This window comes from Daucus carota, chromosome 5 (genome assembly GCF_001625215.2).
Source record: "Daucus carota subsp. sativus chromosome 5, DH1 v3.0, whole genome shotgun sequence".
Classification (NCBI taxonomy): domain Eukaryota; kingdom Viridiplantae; phylum Streptophyta; class Magnoliopsida; order Apiales; family Apiaceae; genus Daucus; species Daucus carota.
Genome location: NC_030385.2, coordinates 36,446,680 through 36,466,585, shown reverse-complemented (window position 1 = coordinate 36,466,585; position 19,906 = coordinate 36,446,680). Strand labels below are relative to the sequence as shown.

The 19,906-nt window shown below is 35.2% G+C and overlaps 3 protein-coding genes across 6 annotated transcripts; all 3 read right to left on the bottom strand.

Annotated features, from left to right (window-relative positions):
• Positions 1-2,977: 2,977 nt before the first annotated feature.
• Positions 2,978-9,918, bottom strand: LOC108223361 (transcriptional corepressor LEUNIG_HOMOLOG). 2 transcript variants are annotated; one of them, XM_017397566.2, is made up of 18 exons: positions 9,753-9,918; positions 9,247-9,336; positions 8,701-8,798; positions 8,489-8,601; positions 8,036-8,331; positions 7,885-7,954; positions 7,638-7,746; positions 6,894-6,943; positions 6,552-6,803; positions 5,984-6,052; positions 5,524-5,748; positions 5,133-5,253; positions 4,944-5,050; positions 4,681-4,830; positions 4,416-4,571; positions 4,198-4,317; positions 3,892-4,089; positions 2,978-3,489 (listed from the first exon to the last, which is right to left on the bottom strand). In XM_017397566.2, the coding sequence occupies exons 2-18, from the start codon at positions 9,276-9,278 to the stop codon at positions 3,346-3,348; spliced, it is 2,310 nt and encodes a 769-aa protein (XP_017253055.1). In that variant the 5' UTR covers positions 9,279-9,336; positions 9,753-9,918; the 3' UTR covers positions 2,978-3,345. The 2 variants fall into 2 exon arrangements, with proteins under 2 accessions (XP_017253055.1, XP_017253056.1); XM_017397567.2 differs by having other exon boundaries at positions 8,489-8,598.
• Positions 9,919-11,277: 1,359 nt separating this feature from the next.
• On the bottom strand, positions 11,278-15,046 carry LOC108220352 (thiamine-repressible mitochondrial transport protein THI74). 2 transcript variants are annotated; one of them, XM_017394093.2, is made up of 4 exons: positions 14,027-15,046; positions 13,514-13,937; positions 12,459-12,747; positions 11,278-11,688 (listed from the first exon to the last, which is right to left on the bottom strand). In XM_017394093.2, the coding sequence occupies exons 1-3, from the start codon at positions 14,543-14,545 to the stop codon at positions 12,464-12,466; spliced, it is 1,227 nt and encodes a 408-aa protein (XP_017249582.1). In that variant the 5' UTR covers positions 14,546-15,046; the 3' UTR covers positions 11,278-11,688; positions 12,459-12,463. The 2 variants fall into 2 exon arrangements, with proteins under 2 accessions (XP_017249582.1, XP_017249581.1); XM_017394092.2 differs by lacking the exon at positions 11,278-11,688 and having other exon boundaries at positions 12,284-12,747.
• A 570-nt stretch (positions 15,047-15,616) lies between these two features.
• On the bottom strand, positions 15,617-19,719 carry LOC108220394 (probable serine/threonine-protein kinase PBL25). Of its 2 annotated transcripts, none has more exons than XM_017394147.2 (5): positions 18,864-19,719; positions 18,100-18,332; positions 17,804-17,993; positions 16,792-17,183; positions 15,617-16,173 (listed from the first exon to the last, which is right to left on the bottom strand). In XM_017394147.2, the coding sequence occupies exons 1-5, from the start codon at positions 19,024-19,026 to the stop codon at positions 15,841-15,843; spliced, it is 1,311 nt and encodes a 436-aa protein (XP_017249636.1). In that variant the 5' UTR covers positions 19,027-19,719; the 3' UTR covers positions 15,617-15,840. The 2 variants fall into 2 exon arrangements, with proteins under 2 accessions (XP_017249636.1, XP_063949418.1); XM_064093348.1 differs by having other exon boundaries at positions 16,031-16,221.
• Between the last annotated feature and the right edge of the window lie 187 nt (positions 19,720-19,906).

The following is a 19,906-nucleotide window of genomic DNA, read 5'->3' as shown; positions in this document are numbered from 1 at the left end:
AAAATAATAGAATATAAATAGTACTTCCTCCGTATCAGAATCAAAATAAGCTTTACTTGGAACTGGACTATCCATGTTAAAGCACCACACTAGTAAAAAAGGACCTATAACGCCGGTCAAAATATATTTTTAACGTCGGTCAAGTGCCGTAGTATAGGCAGGAAACACTAAAAATATATATCTGTTGCGTCGGTTATTTAGGCTACGCTTAAAATAGTCATAAGCGTCGGTTTATAATAGTCATAAGCGTCTTGTTTTTTAACTAGTGCCAGTACTATGCAGTGATAATTAGATACCTTGTTTATACCAAGGTAACAGTCGTCTGGTATTTCATGTACACTAGAATAAATTATAAGATAATTATGACTTTCATTTTTTCACGTATTATGAATTCTTAAAACAAATTTACTTGGCGATGAAGTTGCAGTGTCAGTTGCTAGATTTGTGAATTCCTATAGTGGCTCTAATTATATTCCTTTCACATCTAAGTCTGATGCCCACAAAGGTAAATGAGGCAGCTGATAACCATCATTTGAATATGGAAACGGGTACTTCTAAAGAATGTATTATGCAACGAGATTCAGTAAAAGGAAAAACTGGAAGATAAAATTTCTGAAATACCTGATCTATATTGAAATTATAGGTGCTGCTGTCAATTAGATTCAAATTAGCAGTACATTATCAACAAATTTCGGCTGGCTAATGACAGCGAAACATAGCAGCAGCCAAGTGGTACAAACATGTCTAAAAGCACAAACATGAGTAGCAGCCGGCTAACTCTACGACAAAATTCACCAATATGTATCGTCGGTAACTTAAAATATCAGTAATAATTGTAGTTCTGGAGGAAGAGATGCCATTTATCATGATTCATGAGGGAACTTTATTATTTGACTAATTAGAAAAGGATAAATACCTCTCTGAACTTATGAGCATTGCAATGGAAAAGTCTGCTCCTACCTTCATGACAATACTTGAACAGTAGAAAGGATCAGAGCATCTCCAAGTAGGCCTGTCAATGGATCGGGTTTGGATCGGATCGGCCTAAATCCATATCCATATCCATTTATTTTATCGGATTCGGATTCGGATCGGATCGGGACCGGATTTTTTTTAAGCCGGTCCATATCCATATCCATTAGGATCACGGATTTCGGATCGGATATCCAATCCATTTACTCACTACTTATATATTTTTTTAAATGGCTTTAACATTACTTAAAATACAAATAAAACAAGTAAATAACAATGTTAAAATTTATTTGTTGCTGCGGAAAGTACTCTGACTGCAACTATATATTCATGTCTATCTCCTGTGCTTTCATGTGTTTATATTTTTTTTGCTTTGCAAGCTAATAACTACATTATTTTTTGTTTAGTTAGTGATCGATGAGATCAGTATTTAAACACCTAAAATATCAGTTTTTCAGACTTTCAGTAATACATTCATATATACCAAGAATATATATAAATATATCTTGGGAATAAGATATATTATTATAAATATATAATATATAATATTTAATATATATATATTTATTTATTTATTTATTGACCGGATCGGGTTATTAACGGATCGGATCACCCTAAATCCATATCCGGTCCATTTATTAACGGATTTTTTTAATCGGATCGAATTTCGGATCGGATTTTTTTTTATCAAATCCATATCCGCTAAAATGACCTCGGATCGGATCGGGTCGGATCGGATTTTCGCTCCATTGACAGGCCTATCTCCAAGGGGCTCTCTAAATGAGCTCTTAACTTCAAATTTAAAGAGCAATGCAAGAATTAGAGCTCCAATGGGCTCCTAGAAGCTCTTTAAAAAGTTAAGAGCTTAACATCTCTCCTCTCTTTTAAAGAGCATGTAAGAGCTCTTAACTTCTTTTTCATGAATATAATATTGGTTTCCCTCCAACTTTACTCCCAACAATTCTCTCTTTTTACTTTTCTCTCTCTTTTATATGAATAAAATATGAATAAGGAGCAAGTATAAAGAGGAGCATTGGAGTTGAAATCTTTTTCAACGTCTTAACTCACTGGGAGCCAAATATTATATTATATTTTGAAGAGTGACTTAAGAGCACCATTGGAGATGCTCTGAGGGAGTTAAAGAGGTAGTGGATGTAGGTGGCGCACATGGTGCAACTTTGAGTTGTATTGTTTCTATGAACCCTCCTCATCTCAAGGGAATTAACTTTGATCTACCTCATGTTATTGAGAATGCACCCTCATCGCCAGGTATTCACTTTAGTCTCGGGATTATTATAAACTTATATGGTAGTTTAGTTGTTCATGTGAAGAATATTGTGATAAAAGTGTCACATAAAGTTATCAGGTACAGTATTGACCATATCGGTGGAGATATGTTTAAATCAGTTCCTAGAGGAGTTGTTGTACCGCTTCAGGTAAGTGCAAAGCAATAGCTCGAATTCTCACTTACTGGGGCTCTCATCGAGCCGACTCCAGCTCAGCTCTACTCAAGCTTGTATGCATTTGAGCTGGATGTGCAACTGATGACTTTTACCCATGGGGGAAGAGAGAGGACTGCCAAAGAATTTCAAATCCTGGGAAAAGAGGCTGGATTTGCGAGCTCCAAATATATAACCAGGGCAGATTTATATGGTGTGGTTGAGTTGTACAAGAACAAGTAAATTTATTGTGCTTGATTACAAAGGAATACTAGTATGGTGTGTCGTGTGCTATAAGTTCTCAAGTAGAGTAATAAACTATTGCCATAGACAATAATCTAGTGGCATAATTATAATGTCCTAAATCTGATTGCATCAAGATTGGTAATACTTGATTGATTATATGTACTCAGTGATGTATGATAACTACATAATAAAGTTCCAGAGTCAAAATGGCAGTTTTTAAATTCAAATGCTCTGCATATAACCCTACATTCCACTATTATGCACTTGATACAAAAACACCAACAAAAAATTCAAGTGCTTAGTTACAAGTAACAACAAACTGAAGACATGAACGAACAAAACATAGTAACTAATATCCAACATATAACACTAATATTTTCCTATCATTATAGGTGCATAAATCTATAGTAAAGAAAGATTATAAGGCTTTTAAATCTTTAAGAGCTCACTATGTGTACTTCCAATCTGCTGCTTCAAGCCTAAACGAAAGTGTAGGTGGAAGATATATAACAAAACTACAACTGAACAAAAACATTCCAGACGAATAAGAGAGATACTAAAGACATATACTACATTTACTTGAGACTGAGAGAGACTGCTCTGGTGGTTCCACGAATGCCAGTATTGCTCAGAATTTATGGGTCAGCGCTGGGCTGCATCTCCAAATAGTATCAGTTAATCAGAATCACTATTTCCATAACTTGACAGAACTGTCATGACTTGCGGAGGCAACCATTCCAGTCAGAGGGGACTGTGCCAGAGCAGCAATTATATTTTCATGTGCTGGTACTGTCATGCTTTTGTTCTCTGCCATATTCCACAACTCCAAAGACTGCATATGGTGTTCAAAAACATAAATGTTGCGCAACTGAAACTATTATTCATGTACAAAGGATAATAAAACAGCACAACACAATGCTGAGAAAAGGTCCGCCATAGAACACACTAGAAATCTAGAATACGATTAATTGTATTGGAGTACCGATAACTACATTAAGATGTCATTACCTACCATTAGAAGAAAGAAATAAAAGATTGGACCTTAGAAACTATAATTATACGCTACGTTCTTAGCTTAGTTGCTTAGATCACAAAAACATAGACAAAAATATTTCGGTGACCTCTTTATCCTTTTTTCAGTAACCACTTTTACTGATAGACTAATCCGTAATGCTAAATAAAATATATATCTTGGTGCAGGTGTAGACAAAGTTGTAGGAAACAGAATTATTACCCTCATTCCACCAATAACCAAGAGAGCTGAATAGCTTGGATGGAAAACACACGAATGGAACTGGTTTCCGTTCGAGTTGAGTTCATGAATGCATTCCCCAGAGGCCAACGACCAAACTTTTACAGATTCCTCACTAACGGAGGCCAAATAATCACCATTTAGATCCCAGCATAGATAGTTAACCACCCTGTTGTGTCCCTGATAACATAGGTCAAAGGACAAGTCAATCCTGTAACAGATTAAGTGATGCACGTCTGTGCGGCCAACAATTTATACACGATTCATTAAGACTATTAAATTCCGAACCTGGAAAGAATGTGTTTGCATGTCAGTTTCAACATCAAAGATGGACACGACTTTATCTGATGCTGCGGCTAGCAGGCGACCACTTGCTGGTTGAAATCGTACTTGTGAATTGCCTCCTTGCTGCATAAGAGCAATATATAGAGACAGAATATAACAAGTTACTACTTAAGAAATATACAGTGGTCAAGAAGAAGAAAGACTTAAGTTTACAAACTAACCTTTGAAACTCGAGTGCATGAAAAAGGACTTATGTTCCAGTAACGAATTTCATAGTTACTATCGCAAAAGCAGAATACATCGTTCTTCTTGGGATGGAAGTCGAGGGATATAACATGAGAATTGTGCCCGGTATAAGCATGCAAGCAGTAGCTTGGCTGAAAGATTGTGAAATATTTAAATACATGTGTGTTGGTTTAAAGACTTAATAGTATACAGAATAATAAATAATAAGTATACACAACACAATTGAGATTAGAAAATTACATTAGCTGCATCCCACAATCGCACAGACTTGTCATATGAAGCCGTCGCCAGCTGAGTTGAATTCGGCCTGAAACGGACATCTGTAATCAAGTACTGGTGTTCATCAGGAGTGCTCTCCGTTCGCAAGGTATCCATGTTCCAAAGAACAGCCTGTCAGATAAGCACCATGTGTTCACATGCATATATATTCCCCTCACGTCTACTTTGCGACAGTAAAATAAATTGTAATAAGCTCTGAAACTACTTGTAATAATGCTTGTTACCTTCTTGTCATGCCCAGCACTAGCCAACAGCTTCCCGTCTGAAGAAAAATGGCAGCATGTGACCTTGTTTCTGGTCCGTATACAACCAACTTCTCCAAAGGAGAATCCTGAAGATGGGAGACGAAAACCATATAGCATTAATAGTGTTGGGCAAAAGTATAAAACATAGTCAACAAGATAGATCAGTACCTTTAGCAGGCTCAGTTTTATGTTCAGTAAGATTTTGTTTTAACGTGCCATATAAACTCCGTCCATCTTCTCCATCATTAGACAGAAAAGATTCAACGTCTCCAAAATGATCCATGTCGTCCTGCAACACGAAACGTTCTTTCGGCATCAAGGCAATGTTTCACTTCATGTTGCTCATGGACTTCACCATATTAAACATCACAATTTTGACACTATATACGCGCAAACAAATTTTTAAGAACATAATGCACATTTCCTCGCTTATTTAAACTACAGAAAGTAGGCGGTGTTAACCCAACACTAGCACTGCCTTAACAAGAAACATATTCCAAGTTACATAATAACAAGCGGTTGAAGTGTATATGCATATGAAGAATACAAAAAGGCCTACCAACTGATTTGCAGATGATGCAAGGCCTGCTGCTTCTGAACCATACATCATTAACCCTTTATGTCCACTGTTTACATGTTGCAGGCTACTGGCAGTAGTTATCCCATCACCAGCAGTATGAGTTGTTGATGGTGGGGAGTTTGGTGAAGGACCTACCGTATTTCCAGTACCAGTACTATTGGCTGGTCCAGAAGACGAGTGTTGTTTTCTCTTTCTGTTATTATTCTGTATGTTGATAACAAGAAAAAAACATTAACTAAAACATGGAAGCCTAAAACAGAGGAGACCACAAAAAACACCACATTTGGATTGTAAAGTGCAATATAAAAGGGAAACTGTGCCACCGCTGCAACTTGCAACTTGTGTTGGTAGAGGAAAAGGAAACTTTTTCTAGCATAGTATTAACAGTTTATAACTCTTTTAGGCAAGTTTCTACCAAAGATACCTACTACAAACAAACCTGTTGCACTTGTTGTGGTAACTGATCCTGTTGTTGAGAGGATGATTGTTGCATTTGGGGCATCTTCAGCTGAGATAAAAACCAAGTCAGATATCACTGAAGTACTGTAGATACTATCCAAGTCAGGCTTGTACTACTTAAATTTGGCATGTTCTTGAACCAAATTTGAGAGTTACAAGAGCTAATACAAGCAGCTCATTCAGGTTAGTAATTAACAGACTATGTCAATGGCTCTAAGCAGCATCCAAAAGGCAGTATACACAAGAAAAACAGTAAACAGTTAACATGAATACTTTGGAGTAATCAATTTAATTCACTCTTACGAAAAAAGAGAACAGAGTAGCATCCTATGCACACACATAACTATTTACCAGTTAAGCAGCATCCAAAAGGCAGTAGTATAGACAAGAAAAACAATGAACGGTTAAGATGAATACTTTGGAGTTATCAATTTAATTCAACTTCACGAAAAAGAGAACAGAGTAGCATCCTATGCACGCATATAACTATCTACCAGTTAATGTTAAATCCAAATTAACTGAGCTATGTTAATCTTGAATTATTAAACCTTTGGTGAACTCGACTGAACTGGGGAACAGAGATTTCCGTCATTTCTTGAGTGTTGGCCATCTTTTGCATTCACACCACCTCGTGGTAGCCCCCCAAACCCATAGTTAGGTGAGCTTCCAAGACTGCCTTGGCCGTGGGCTTGGGCTAAAGCTTGCTGGTTTTGTGAAGCCAGGAGAAATTGATTCTGGTTCTGCAAATTTGGATGTTGTAATTGTTGTAGACCTAAATTTGGCCTTAATTGATCAATTCCCTGCATGCATTCAAAGGTCAACACATTAATACACCTCCATATATATTGTGAAGGAACACATCGCAGTACAAAAATATGTATGTAACCTACCGTTAGAGGCCAACCTTTTAGTGGAAGACCCGTAACCCCTTGATTAAATCCTGGAAAAAAATGCAGTCCAGTGAATTAAATAACATCTGTCGATTTCATATTCTGTTATTATGGGTTTGTATTTAATAGGTAACTAAATTAAACAAGTGACAAAGTTGTTTCCGTAAGTGTATTAAAATATTTTCGCCTTCTGTATTTGGCACACTAAAAAAACGCGCATTTCATGATACTCGCGGATTTGCGCCTGATATTGACAACTGTGCAGATAACAATGACGGAGTGATTGAGGAGCTTCTTTGAATTTTGTGAATCAACAACAAAATGGGGTATATGTTGCTGCCCAAAAAATTTCAGTTCTTTTACACACGAGACCTTATGTTCAAACCAGTAACAAATTTGTCTCCATAAGTGCAACAATGCGTATGTAAGTATTTTTGCTTTCTATTTTTGGCACACTAACGTTTGAACCAGTAACAAATTTGTCTCCATAAGTGTGAGTATGTGTATTCAAATATTTGCGCTTGCTATTTTTGGCACACAAAAAAAATGCGCATTTATTGAGCCTCGTGGATTTGCGCCGAACATGGCAACTGCGCAACTACCAATGAACGAGTGATTGAGTAACTTTTTTGAATTTTATGAATCAAGAATAAACTGGGGAGAATATGTTGCTGCCCAAAAAAATCAGTACTTTTACACACGAAGATTTATGCATATAAACACTCTGATAGTAACTTATGTTACCTGCAGTGCCCATGCCAGATTTTGACTGCAAAATTGCTTGTCCATATATTGATGACGGGTGAGAAGGCAAAGATTTCTGATTGCCCAAGTTAGGTTCAATCTTTATGTCCTAAAAGTTCAATCAGCCACAAACACAATGAACATCAAAAATAATAAACATACTATATAAGATAAATGTGAATTGGCTGCAAGCATATAAGAATCTTACAAGTTACAACTATATAAAGAATATAGGCCAATTACTCACATTCGTCACTTGAGGACGCATTTGCTGCAAAGATCCAGGCATGCTCCCAGAATTCCCTTGCACCAACTGGCTGAATCAACAACAAGAAGGCCAATGAAAAACAAAATTAACTTTAACTTTGTTTCTCAATATACAGTTCTACTGACTATACCCTTGGTGATTAGTTGCAGATCTAAGAAGGGCCATCCTATTGGCATCCATTAAAGCCGGCGACGTTTCCGAATCTACTGAATGAGGATGCTTCATCCGTTCTTCGTACAATCTCATAGCCAGAACACTGGCTGATGGTTGACCCATCATTCCTTCAGGGTTCACTGCATTTGTTGGGCCACCAAGGGGAGGATGATTAGGATCCCTACGTAATTGTGCATTTCGTTGCTGCATGAGTTGCAACTGTTGCATTTGCAGCTGCTGTTGTTGGTGCTCTCTTGCCTTGCTTTGTTGTGTCTGTAATTCATCCATTCATCCAATTAAAAGCTAACATAGTGATAGAATCACATGAATTCACCTCCGCTCTCCCATATAATTCCCTCCGAAAAATTAAATGAAATGATTAAACCGCAAAAAGAGAAGCATCGGCAACTATCTGAAATTTCATATGCACCTCTATGTAAGAAGCAGCAGCCTCGGAATGTTTCTCATTGGTCCTTGCAATAAAAATGTCCCAGAAGACAGACCACCATTCAAAAAGAAAACCTCCAGGTGCATCGATAGCTGCTGATTCAAAATAACGTAGAAGAAAGATTTGAAATAAGACAAAATAAAGGAAGTATTTAGAAGGGCGCAAAACATTAATGTGATCAGTGAAAATATTACCTACTGGATCAGTCGCAACCTTCCCTTCAGTCATAAAAGCTTTTGCGGATGCATGGAGTTTTCTTTTCAGTAAATAGTCATGAATGTAAACATCGAGCCTAAACAAAGACAAACAAAGAAAACTAAATTTTAACAGTCACGACCTCCACAGCTTCCACTTTCCAAACGCAAATCTATTCTATCATATTAACGCCGAAAGATTATAGTTTGGTTGTTTGGTCCCGGGCTCTTTTTAGTTTTCGGTTCTTCATCATAGCACAGAATTTAGATTAAAATTAAACATTTATATTAAATTTCTAAGGATATAACCTATTATAATTACCACATGCTATTCTCTTAACACATCTATCACAAAAATATAAATATGAAAACGTAAATAATGAGATAACAAATTTTCGCACAGATGAAAGCTAGTTTACATTAAAAACAGATATAGAGAAACATATCTCCAATATCTTTTTATATAAGCCGATTAAAAGAACAAAACAATCCTATGAAATTCCAAATAAACCGAGTAAAAGTGGAAGGAACATGAACACAGCATACATCTTATCAGCTTCCCAGTTACTCTGCGCCATGGTTGGCTCAATTTCCACCAAGAAAAAGGTCTTCAGCCGGCCTGATAGCAATTAAAACCTGCACATATATACACAATCAAGTTACAAAACACAGCTTAACCTAAAAAAATCAAATCAAAAGGACGTCTAAATATCACGATTCATCGCAAATCAAACCAAAACACCCTTTCCGATTAAAAAAAACAGCACATTATAAATCAACTCAAGATCTCTTCATCAAATTACATACATAAAACAAAATATTAACAAAGATCAACTAATCAAAACAAATTTATACATCAAATTCAAGAACTGAAAACACAACAATTCATACTGCTCTTATCCTCTTAAAACACACATACATACACACAGTTTCTGAATCTCTAGTCAACTTAACTTCAGATTTATAACGGAGAATTCTGATTATAATTAAAGTACTAGCAAAAGATTAACAAGAATAAACCACTTGTACTAAAATATTTTAAGCAATTGTACATTGATCGCGATCCAAACTGAGTGAACTTAGATGAGACGAGAAAAGTCTTGTGAAGCACGAAATTAAAGCTCTAACTTGTCAGAATTGTGTGTGTGTGTGTGTGTTTTTATTGAAGTTGAAGAGCTGCAGTACTTGAAAGCAATGAGAAAGATGAAGAAAAAATATCACCAAGGTGTCTGACGTCGTCGTACTTATAATAAAATACGTGCGTAACGGACCCGAGCCTGAGGTTTGGGTTTGGGTTTGGTGGGACCCATTTATACTGTGTTTGGTTTAGTTCTTTATTTTTTTATTTTTTTTTTTGCTAAATGTAGTTCTTTACTTTTATTTTAACAGAAACTCTGATAATGACCGATATAGGTGACAATATTCATTAATCGGTGTAAAAGTATTGAATCGTAATAAAATTTAATTTGAATTTTGATATAGAAAAGATAGATCCCGTATTGATACTTTTAGTCATTTAATTTATTAGTATTTTTATCGAGTTTGTACGTTATTGTATTCTGATTTTCTTATACAATTATTATTTGAAATACTTTATTAAAATATTGGATACTTGAATTTCGAATATAAAACATCAAAGTCCGGTAATATCATTTAGAATATATATGATTAAACAAATATATTTGGAAAAAGTTAAATGTTGATTAGATTGGTATGTGTAAAAAAGTTAGGAAACTTAATAAAATTCCAGATTTTCATTCAAAAATCTCTAGTATTTATTTTGATCAAATATTTTTTCTAATTCCACGATCTTTTTAAACTCGACAACAATCTTACAATTAATGAATCTTGATTTTTTAATTACTTATTTTTCACAAATAATCAAATAGTTTAAAGTCTGTGCGACCCGTTTTTAACGACATTTTGCCTAACCGTGGAAACAGGAAAGAAACAAACAGAGTCTGTAGATTTCAGGTTTGTCCCCTTGGTTTTTAATTACTTATTTTTTATGAATAATCAAATAGTTTAGAGTCTATGCAATCTGTTTTTAACGACATTTTGCGTGACCGTGGAAACAGGAAAGAAACAAACAAAGCCTATAGATTTCAAGTTTGTCACCTTGGTTTTTTGATTACTTATTTTTTACGAATAATCAAATAGTATAGAATCTGTGCGACCCGTTTTTAACGATATTTTGCCTGAATGTGGAAATAAGAAAGGAATAAACAGAGCCTACAGATTTCAGGTATGTCACAAAGGCGTGATGAGTTCAGTAGGCATGCTTCTCAGGTTCGGGATTTTCGAACCAACTTTAAAAGCTTCTCAGTTTTTAGTGCTAACAGAGTCGATGGATGACTAGGCAGCAACAAATAAAAACAACAATTAAGAGCACTTTGTTGTCTCCGATTTCAAATTGAGAAAAGGTATGTTTGTCTTGTAAATTTATAAAATTTTCAAAATACTTAAAATGAATAATTAGTATGAGGTATATTATTGAACAATTTTATTATTTTGATAATTTATATGAGAATTTATATTAGTACATCTACATATATAATTGCTTAGAAAGAAATTAGGTGTAACATCTTAAAAAATAAATGATTTAATGTTGATTATTGGTTATTTCTCAACTATAAGCGGGATTGAACTTTCAAAATACACGATGATAGTTTTGTGATGGTCGGATTTCGTCATACATGGATTGTACAAGATTAGGCAATGATGGTCGGATTTTCTCAGCATCATACTTAAGCTTAAACCGATTCCTTTCTTTTCTTTTTTGGAGGAGGATACTCTAAATTAAAGGATCGATCGATCAAGATGCATATAAGTGATTGGTATGACTATCAGAAGGTGATGCAACGCAGGCAATATTGCCAAAAATCAGTGTAAATAATCTGTCCAGTGCCTCCCCTAGAGACTTGAGGCAATAATGGAAGCTGATACATCCTCCACGCCCCATACTTTCAGCAATCTTTCTATCAAGCACTGCCAAATGTGTCAAGCCGTGGTATAAACCATTATCATATAGTCAAGAGCACACGAGAAGGTAGCAAAAAACAAATTTATTAGAGAAGCATGCCAAGTCGGGAACAAGGTACAAGAAGATTAGCCAATAAATATGCTATAATGGAGGGGAGGCTGCAGCACATAGAGCTAGGCCGGAGATACAAAGATAAGGAAGCACTAAATCTAAATCTTTACCAATTTAATTTATTGTTTTCATTAGAAATTGTAATGCTGTACTATTCAAATTCTTCTGCTTAGAAATATTTGGACAGCTAATATTTTCATGGTTAATACTGAATTGTTTGCTTCGTAAATAAATGATAGATAATGTTATCATCTTCTCTAGACAAGACACCCTTCTGATTATTAGTTAATCAGGAATCTGTATAGTTTTAGTATACTTTAATATATAGCAGGTTTTTTAAATTAAAATTATTTTTGATGCTAGATCAAGTTTATATACTCAGAAACAATGAAGCTATTTCCACGAAGATTAGCTCTCCAGCATGATCTTAGGGCCAAATAGGGACATGAAAGACAGTTATGTAATAATTAGTTACCGACTTTTCATGTATAAAACAAAGAAGGCATATATTCGTATAAAATCTGTCTTGACTTGACCACCGACAGGAAAAATTAGTAAAATGTCGTATCTATAAGGGTATATCAATGTACATTGAATTCCAAAAAAATCACATGTAATTTGTAATATGTGAAATGATAGGACAAGGAATGGCCTGTTGCATTACCTAGCTTAGAGGTGTTCTTGATCAGTTGAACAAGGATTAACATTTTCCAATTCAAGGCTGGATTCTGGCGATCTTGAGAATGCATCTGACGGGATGTTGATGCCCGCGAAACCAACCATGACGGCAGCAGCTCCTACATAGTCCATAGGGTGTGGTGCATTTCCTCTCACTGAATCCACAAGGGCTGCTAATGGGACTTGAATTGTAAGTCCTGCTGTGGCTACTGTGGCGGTGGTGAGAAGAACCGCCTTGGCCCACAAGTAATCACTCAGAACATTGTCTAGTAAACCTAATCAACAGCAGCAGATAATGTTATTATCGGCTTACTTAAAAAATCAGATCCTCCAATATAGATAAAGCAAAATAATAAACACAAACGTAAGCATGATAAAAAGCTACATCTGATAATCTAGTGCCAGATCTAATCCCGGAAAGTGGGCCAGAGTTGAACTTTTTGAACAAGTAATCGTTCAGCTGTCATCTCACATCCTGATGATATAGTAATCACAAGGATAAGATACAAACACAGACCCATTTTTGTTTTAAATCCATATGGAAAGAGAAGATAGTATTGGGGAAGGAAAATGACTGTGCCATTTCCACTTGGTACTATACAAAAAAGAAGATAATAACATTTATGCCCTTCCGGAGTTTCTTTGAGAAGATTTCTCCATCATTTAAATGATCAATGGATATATGATGTATGAGGTGAGACTTCCAGTTAAATTATCAGCTATTTATCCAAGGAAATTTTGGCGGCCACTTGAACTCTAGTTTCAGCTTTTTCTTTCTTTTTTCTTTTGCTAAATAGTTTCAGCTTTTAACTGCAAATAACCGTTATAAGTCCTTGATGTAAAGTAATTTCTGTTGACCCGAAGATTTTATATGCAGGTAATGTCAAAAAAAAGTGGGAAAACTGTAAGTCTATACTGTGCATCCTAAAAATAATATCCGCGGTCAGTATTTTATCCATGTATGAACCATGGGTTTTTCATCCAAGAGAATTGAGTAAGATTGTAAGAAGTTATAATGTAATACAAATTTAGACGAAATACCTTTACCGACAATCAGGCCAAACTGCTTCCAAGTAAGCATATTAAAAGGCTCCAGCTTGGTAAAATTAAGCACAAGTGCGACAGGTAGAAAAATAAGAAGATTAAATAGCCCAAGAAAGCCAAGGACTTGAGCCATGCTAACATGTCCACTCTTTTCATCGTCATCATCCGGTAAATGTTTACGGATCAGAGTGATATACACAGAATAGAAAGCAGCTGATAAAAGAGAAAGTGTATCCCCAAGAAAAGGATTTGAGGCAATTGCACTGGATCCTGATTCTGAGTCCCCCAAGCTTACAATAACTGTTCCTCCCATGCAAAGAAGAACACTAATCAGCTTCACCCAAGTGAAGGTCTCTCCCAAGAACATTAGAGAAACAATGAAAGTAAAAAGACTAGAAGAACTGCTTAAGATGGTGTTTGACTGCACAAAATAAACAACATGGTTAACATCGCAGAAGAGATACACCACACCAAACAAACATATTAAAAAAAACATCCAGAGTTGCTTACTGTGACCGTAGTATATTTCAAGGAAAGGTTGAATGAAAGCTGTGCCAGAAACCAAAGTGGACATATTAACAGGCTGACCTTTGCCACTCTGGTCCTCGTCCACCTCCCTTTATCATCCAAACCATAATTAACAAAATCTGATTGACCCGACTCAAATTCCCTTGCAACTATGACATCTACATGACTACTAGATGCCAATTGCTCATCAGCCCCAACTTGGTGATCAGCATCACTTCCCCCAAGAAGAATAGTCTTCTCCGACTCTTGCAATTCATGCAAACTACCACCTTCCCTAAATCGCCAAAAGAGCAAACCACCATATGCATCCTCCAAATACCTCCCGATTTCCACCAAAGGAATATACACCACAAACAATGAATTACATATATAAGTGATAAGAAACGGCGATACACCAGCATCAACAACTGACTGAACTACAAAACTAGCAGCAATCCAGATAATCGCAACCGCCACAATGTAACTTAAACCTAACCCCCATCTCCATATTTCACTTCTCATTTCTTTAACAATCCAAAGGGTTAGTCACCAATTAAACCGCCCTCAAAAAACCCGAAAGGAGCACACTGAACTCATCTATTCCATCTTTTTCAAAAATATCCAAATAAATCACATAGAATCACCAAATTCAAATCTCCTATAAGTCTCTAAAAACACACAATTGAGCTATTAAAAAACAACCCAAGAAGCACAAAGCTACCAAATTTAATACAACCCACTTCAAGATTTACGATGAGGATTGTAATGTCATGTATCAAAAGCCCTGAAATTGTGTATCTATCTATGCACATTAAACAATAAATAGATAAATGAATAAATATTTGTATGTACGCGTTTAATGAAAGATAAAAAGGGTAAAAAGATTTGATGACCTTGTTGCCAGAGAATCTAAAGTTCGTTAAAGAGAATCTCCGATGAAGATTATATAATAATAGGTTAATTGAGGAAGCTTTTTTGCGGATTTTCTGTACAGATTGTCGTTTAACTGTAATTCTAGTTCGTCCTCTTCTCTAAAACTAGTTGCTACTTGGGCTTTGGAGAATCATAGTACAGCCCATTTGACTCTATCTTTGTCAGCCTGTTCGATGCCCCATGCCCATTACTAATCACTCTTTAATTTTTTTCGGATTGATTATTTGTTATACTTTCTTTCTCCGTTTTCGGTTATTGTTTGGTAGTGGTTATTTTTATCTTATATCCGTTCCGATTTTCGGTCCTGTGTTTGTCAATTTTTAACTAATATTGAATTTAAATATTATTTTAAATTGATATATTTGATCTTTTATTTGTTCCAATTATTATCATATATTTGATAATTCACCATTTTCAAATTTACAATATATTCTTAATTATTATGGCTAAAATGGGATTTGCATACGGTAACTACAACTTTTTGCGGAAAAATAGGTGCATTTGATAAATTTGAAAACAATATTTTCGAACAACAATTTTTTATACTACAATTCAAAATACTTGAATATCAACAAAATTAATAAACAGTTATCTGATTTTCATAATGACACTCTTTTTACCAGCAATATTAATAATTTATGACAGGACAACAATTTTAACTTACTATCAAACGGACCTAAAACTCATTTTGGAACGTATAATAAGATATTCAATATTTAAAAATATACAAGTAAAATACATCATCCCCGATAAAACTGTAGGACAAATGAGCATTGTCAATTTTCAATTTCCAACTACAATCGAGTGCATTTCACAACCTTAAAAATGATCATCGAAACTTGCCGGTTGATAACCATCTTGTACCACATGCAAAGTTGGTATCATCATTGTCGGTTTCTAGAAGTTGCCCATTCCATAGCTTCTGCTATCTCAGTTTCACGCTGGCTCGGATCAATTTTACAAGAATCGCTCTTGGCAACATCAGGCATTATGATTTCGGGTGGTGGAGAAGCCAATCCTGTTGATTCTGATCCTTCTCCAAGAAAAGTGAGGGCAGTTACCACATCACTCATTGATGGACGTATCGTTGCATCATCTTGTAGACACATGGAAGCAACAGCAACTGCTTGATTCAAAGCTTTTATGGGAAATTTTCCTTCAAGAAGGGGATCAGCAAGTTCTGTGAACCTGTGTGGTTCCTTAAAAATAGGTTCTGCCTGTTCGGATTACATGAATATTAGTCACAAGTCACGGTTTGATATTTCCTAAAATGAAAAGAAAAACATGTTTAGATCAGCATATATGAAATTTTCACATAGCTATATCATAGAAGGTCTTTGGTTGTGCAAGTTTGTCATGCAAAACAACATTTTTCTATGCCAATCAACCTGAAAATATGCACTTGATTAGCACTTTTCTGTATATTAAAGCTATTTCATATATAGAAAAGATATAATGCGATTAGAAGCTATTGATTTAGTGCATGTTTGGCTATTGCCACTTCTGGCTTCTTTTGATAAGAAGTTGGCTTCTAATTTTCTTGATCCGTTTGTGTAAAAACCCAGAAGCACTTATAAAAAACTGAGAATGCTAGCTTTTGTTTCAGGACTTCTACTTCTTTCCCAAATTGTTTAATCACTTATAAGTCTTAACTTACTTCTCACTTCTTACTTCTCACTTATCACTTCTAGTCCACTTTTTTACTTTAAGCAATAAACACTTTTTTTTAGCTTATCCAAACGGCCCCTTAGTTATAATTATGTTGCCCCATTTTCAATTGTTCACAACTAATTATTTAACTGCTTTGAAGAAAGAGGTGGAAGAGGAAGAAATACCCAGGAAACAAGAGTTTGCTCTCTATTTCTCCTTCTGACATCAATGGCTCTCCTTCCCGTAATAAGCTCTAACAACACAACACCAAAGCTATATATGTCTGACTTGACCGTGAGCTGACCTGTTCTTTGATACTCTGGGGCACAATATCCATATGTTCCCATTACCCTTGAGGAAACATGTGATCTATCCCCCATAGGTCCAAGTTTGGCTAATCCAAAATCTGATAGCTTAGCATTGAAATCATGTTCCAGCAAAATGTTTGAGGATTTTAAATCTCGATAAATGACAGGTGGTTTGGCCTTCTCGTGTAAGTATTCCAGACCTTTGGCAGCATGTAAGGCGATTTTCATTCGTGTGTACCAATCTAATGGTTGTTGACCTTCTGAAAGATCTGCATATCAATGTAAAAGATTTGAAAGTTTCATTATAAAAGTTACAGAGACCTGCAGTATTGGTAAATGTGACAAGAAACGCTCAAGAACTTCAAAAGATTTCTCCTGTTGTTGAAAGCAAATAATTAAGGTTTAAAAGAGTTATATTGCATTATTAAGTTTGTTGTTTTACATTAGCGTGTAACCAGATATGTCTACCAGAGTTAAAGTTATTTATATCCCAAGTAATAACTGATTTCCGTATCTTAGAACTAACCAAAATCTACACATCCAACTTGTACTATTAAACTTTAATAGGCTTCTCATATCTATGGAAAAGCCTCATTTGTGTGACTGAAAAGAATTGTTTTATTATGCTGTCAATGAAAATATCTGAAAATTGAATACAAGAAGACCTATTTTTCCTTCTGCTTCTTCCTATGAAGATTATGCCGTTAAAAAAAAAAAAGACTTCCATAGTTCTGAACAGTAGTTGAACAACCGCCGCATAGTAGAAATAGTGCCTTAATATTCCTAAATTATATGAAACATTAAACTATACTTTTTATAAACCCAGCCAAACCAATAGCCCCCATTTCACGTCCATACCAGTTAAAAAAGAAGCGTAAATTAGTAGTACCTAGTAGATGGTCTTCCAGTGATCCTAATGGCATGTACTCGTAAACCAGAAGTCTCTGATCTCCATCAGCACAGTATCCAATGAGATTTACCAGATTTGGATCGTGAAGGAGGCTGAGCATCAAAACCTCCACAAGAAACTCCCTGCTTCCTTGCAACCCATTACGGTCTAGTTTCTTGATAGCTACAATCTAGGTAAAGACAAATCAACATTACTTTCGTCGTTACAAGAATTATAATTAAAAGATATAGCAATTCTAATACAAAATATATAGATGTTTAGATGGTAAAAGTTACCTGTCCAGTGTTTCCAAGTTTTCCCTTGTATACTCGTCCAAATCCTCCTTCCCCTAGCAGGCATTCTGGACGGAAATTCTTTGTTGCAGCTGCTAGCTCACGGAAAGTAAAGGTTTGAGCTCCAAAAATTTTGTTGCGAACATCTTCAATGGCAGCCTTATCATTTGTAACAGGATTTCTAGATGCAGGCTTATTATGTTCAACTTCAGTTGGGGGTTTTTTTGGGCCCTCTACTGCATATGATAAGATGTTTATTATAAAGGACTTTTCGTAAAATTATCTGAGGTTATACTACCGCTAGCAAGTTTCATTCTTTTAGTAAAATTACATTTCATAGCTAACCTGTAACTGACCCTTGCTAAGGATATAGAATAGAGGCAACCTTTGGACAAATAATTACTACTAATAGTACATACTACTTATAAAAACACAAGATACAATTTTCCTGCAAGAGATGCAACATAACTAAAATGTTAAAAACTTAAATTGATGAGTTATAACAACTTGCAGCCTTGCAACACTGCTTTGAGAATATGACATTCTTCCTGAAAAATGGCATTATAAGAGCTACAGATACAAAAATCATTCGTCAAAGAAAATTTAACCAATGGTCACTTTTTCATTATTTTAGCTTGCTGTGTTACCGATAAAATGAACAATGAATTAAACTTGGCTTCAAAATGGTATCATTACCTTGCATAGAGTCATGTCATTCTTACCTGTAAGCTAAACTTTGGCTATGCTTTAAAAGACAATGTACTTACCATGCTGAGGGTGCGAAAACATTCTTCTATGAGGAGGTGCATCTGCTGACATCAAAGTCCGCGAACTTTCGCTCCTCATCCTCTTGCATGATTTCTTTTCAAAGGATGGAAAACATGAAAAGCAGTTCACGTTTCCATTCTTTAGAAACCCAAACCCAAACATAACTTTATAAGTGAAAATAGAAAACGGGGTCTTTTCTAGTCGACGCCCCAGAACACAGAAGCAAATTCTTCTATGTCTAATGAATATGAAAACACAAGCTTTATAGTATGTTTATAAAACAGAAACACGGATAGTGTGGGTTAAGATAACAACTCCGGATATGATCTTGAAATTGTAAACTATATAGGATCAAACCCAACATGATAATTATATGCTAGTCAAGAACAACGGAAAGACAAGAACCAGTCTTGAGGATTTTAAATTGGTCGTACTGTGAGCTAATGGCCAATGTTTTTGAAATTATTGGCATCAAAACTGAACAGGGCAATAGCTGTACAGTTTATCAACTCCAAAAAAAGAAAATACAATTCAAATAAAGATGACAATAACAGCCATAGACCTTCTAATGTTGAAAAGGTCGCTAAATTTGGCAATTGTAACAGCGAGGTTCAGCTAAAACAAGAAAACCTTTATCCCAAAATAAATAGGGAGAAAGTTTGGAGAGATGTGTTAGCAATCCAGCATATGTAAACCTGATAATAAAATTTGCAAGGTTTCTAATACTCTAAGGTGGTAAAAGAGCTCATCTCCTACCACCTTGTATCTATTTTTTTTCCCCTTTCAATTTTAAGAAAAGAAAACCAGCCTTAAAGAATAACTATAAATGGATAATTATAATCATCTTAAATAATATCAAATTACTCTCATAAAACACAGATGTTAAAATTTACACATTTATTACGACATAATTAACTTTTTATATGTGAACAAGGTATATTGCTCCATTCATATGACTCCTCTGCTGAACAAGGTAAAAAGTTCACTTGCTATTTTTTCATACTATATTTGTATTAATAGATAAAATAAGACATTACTATTT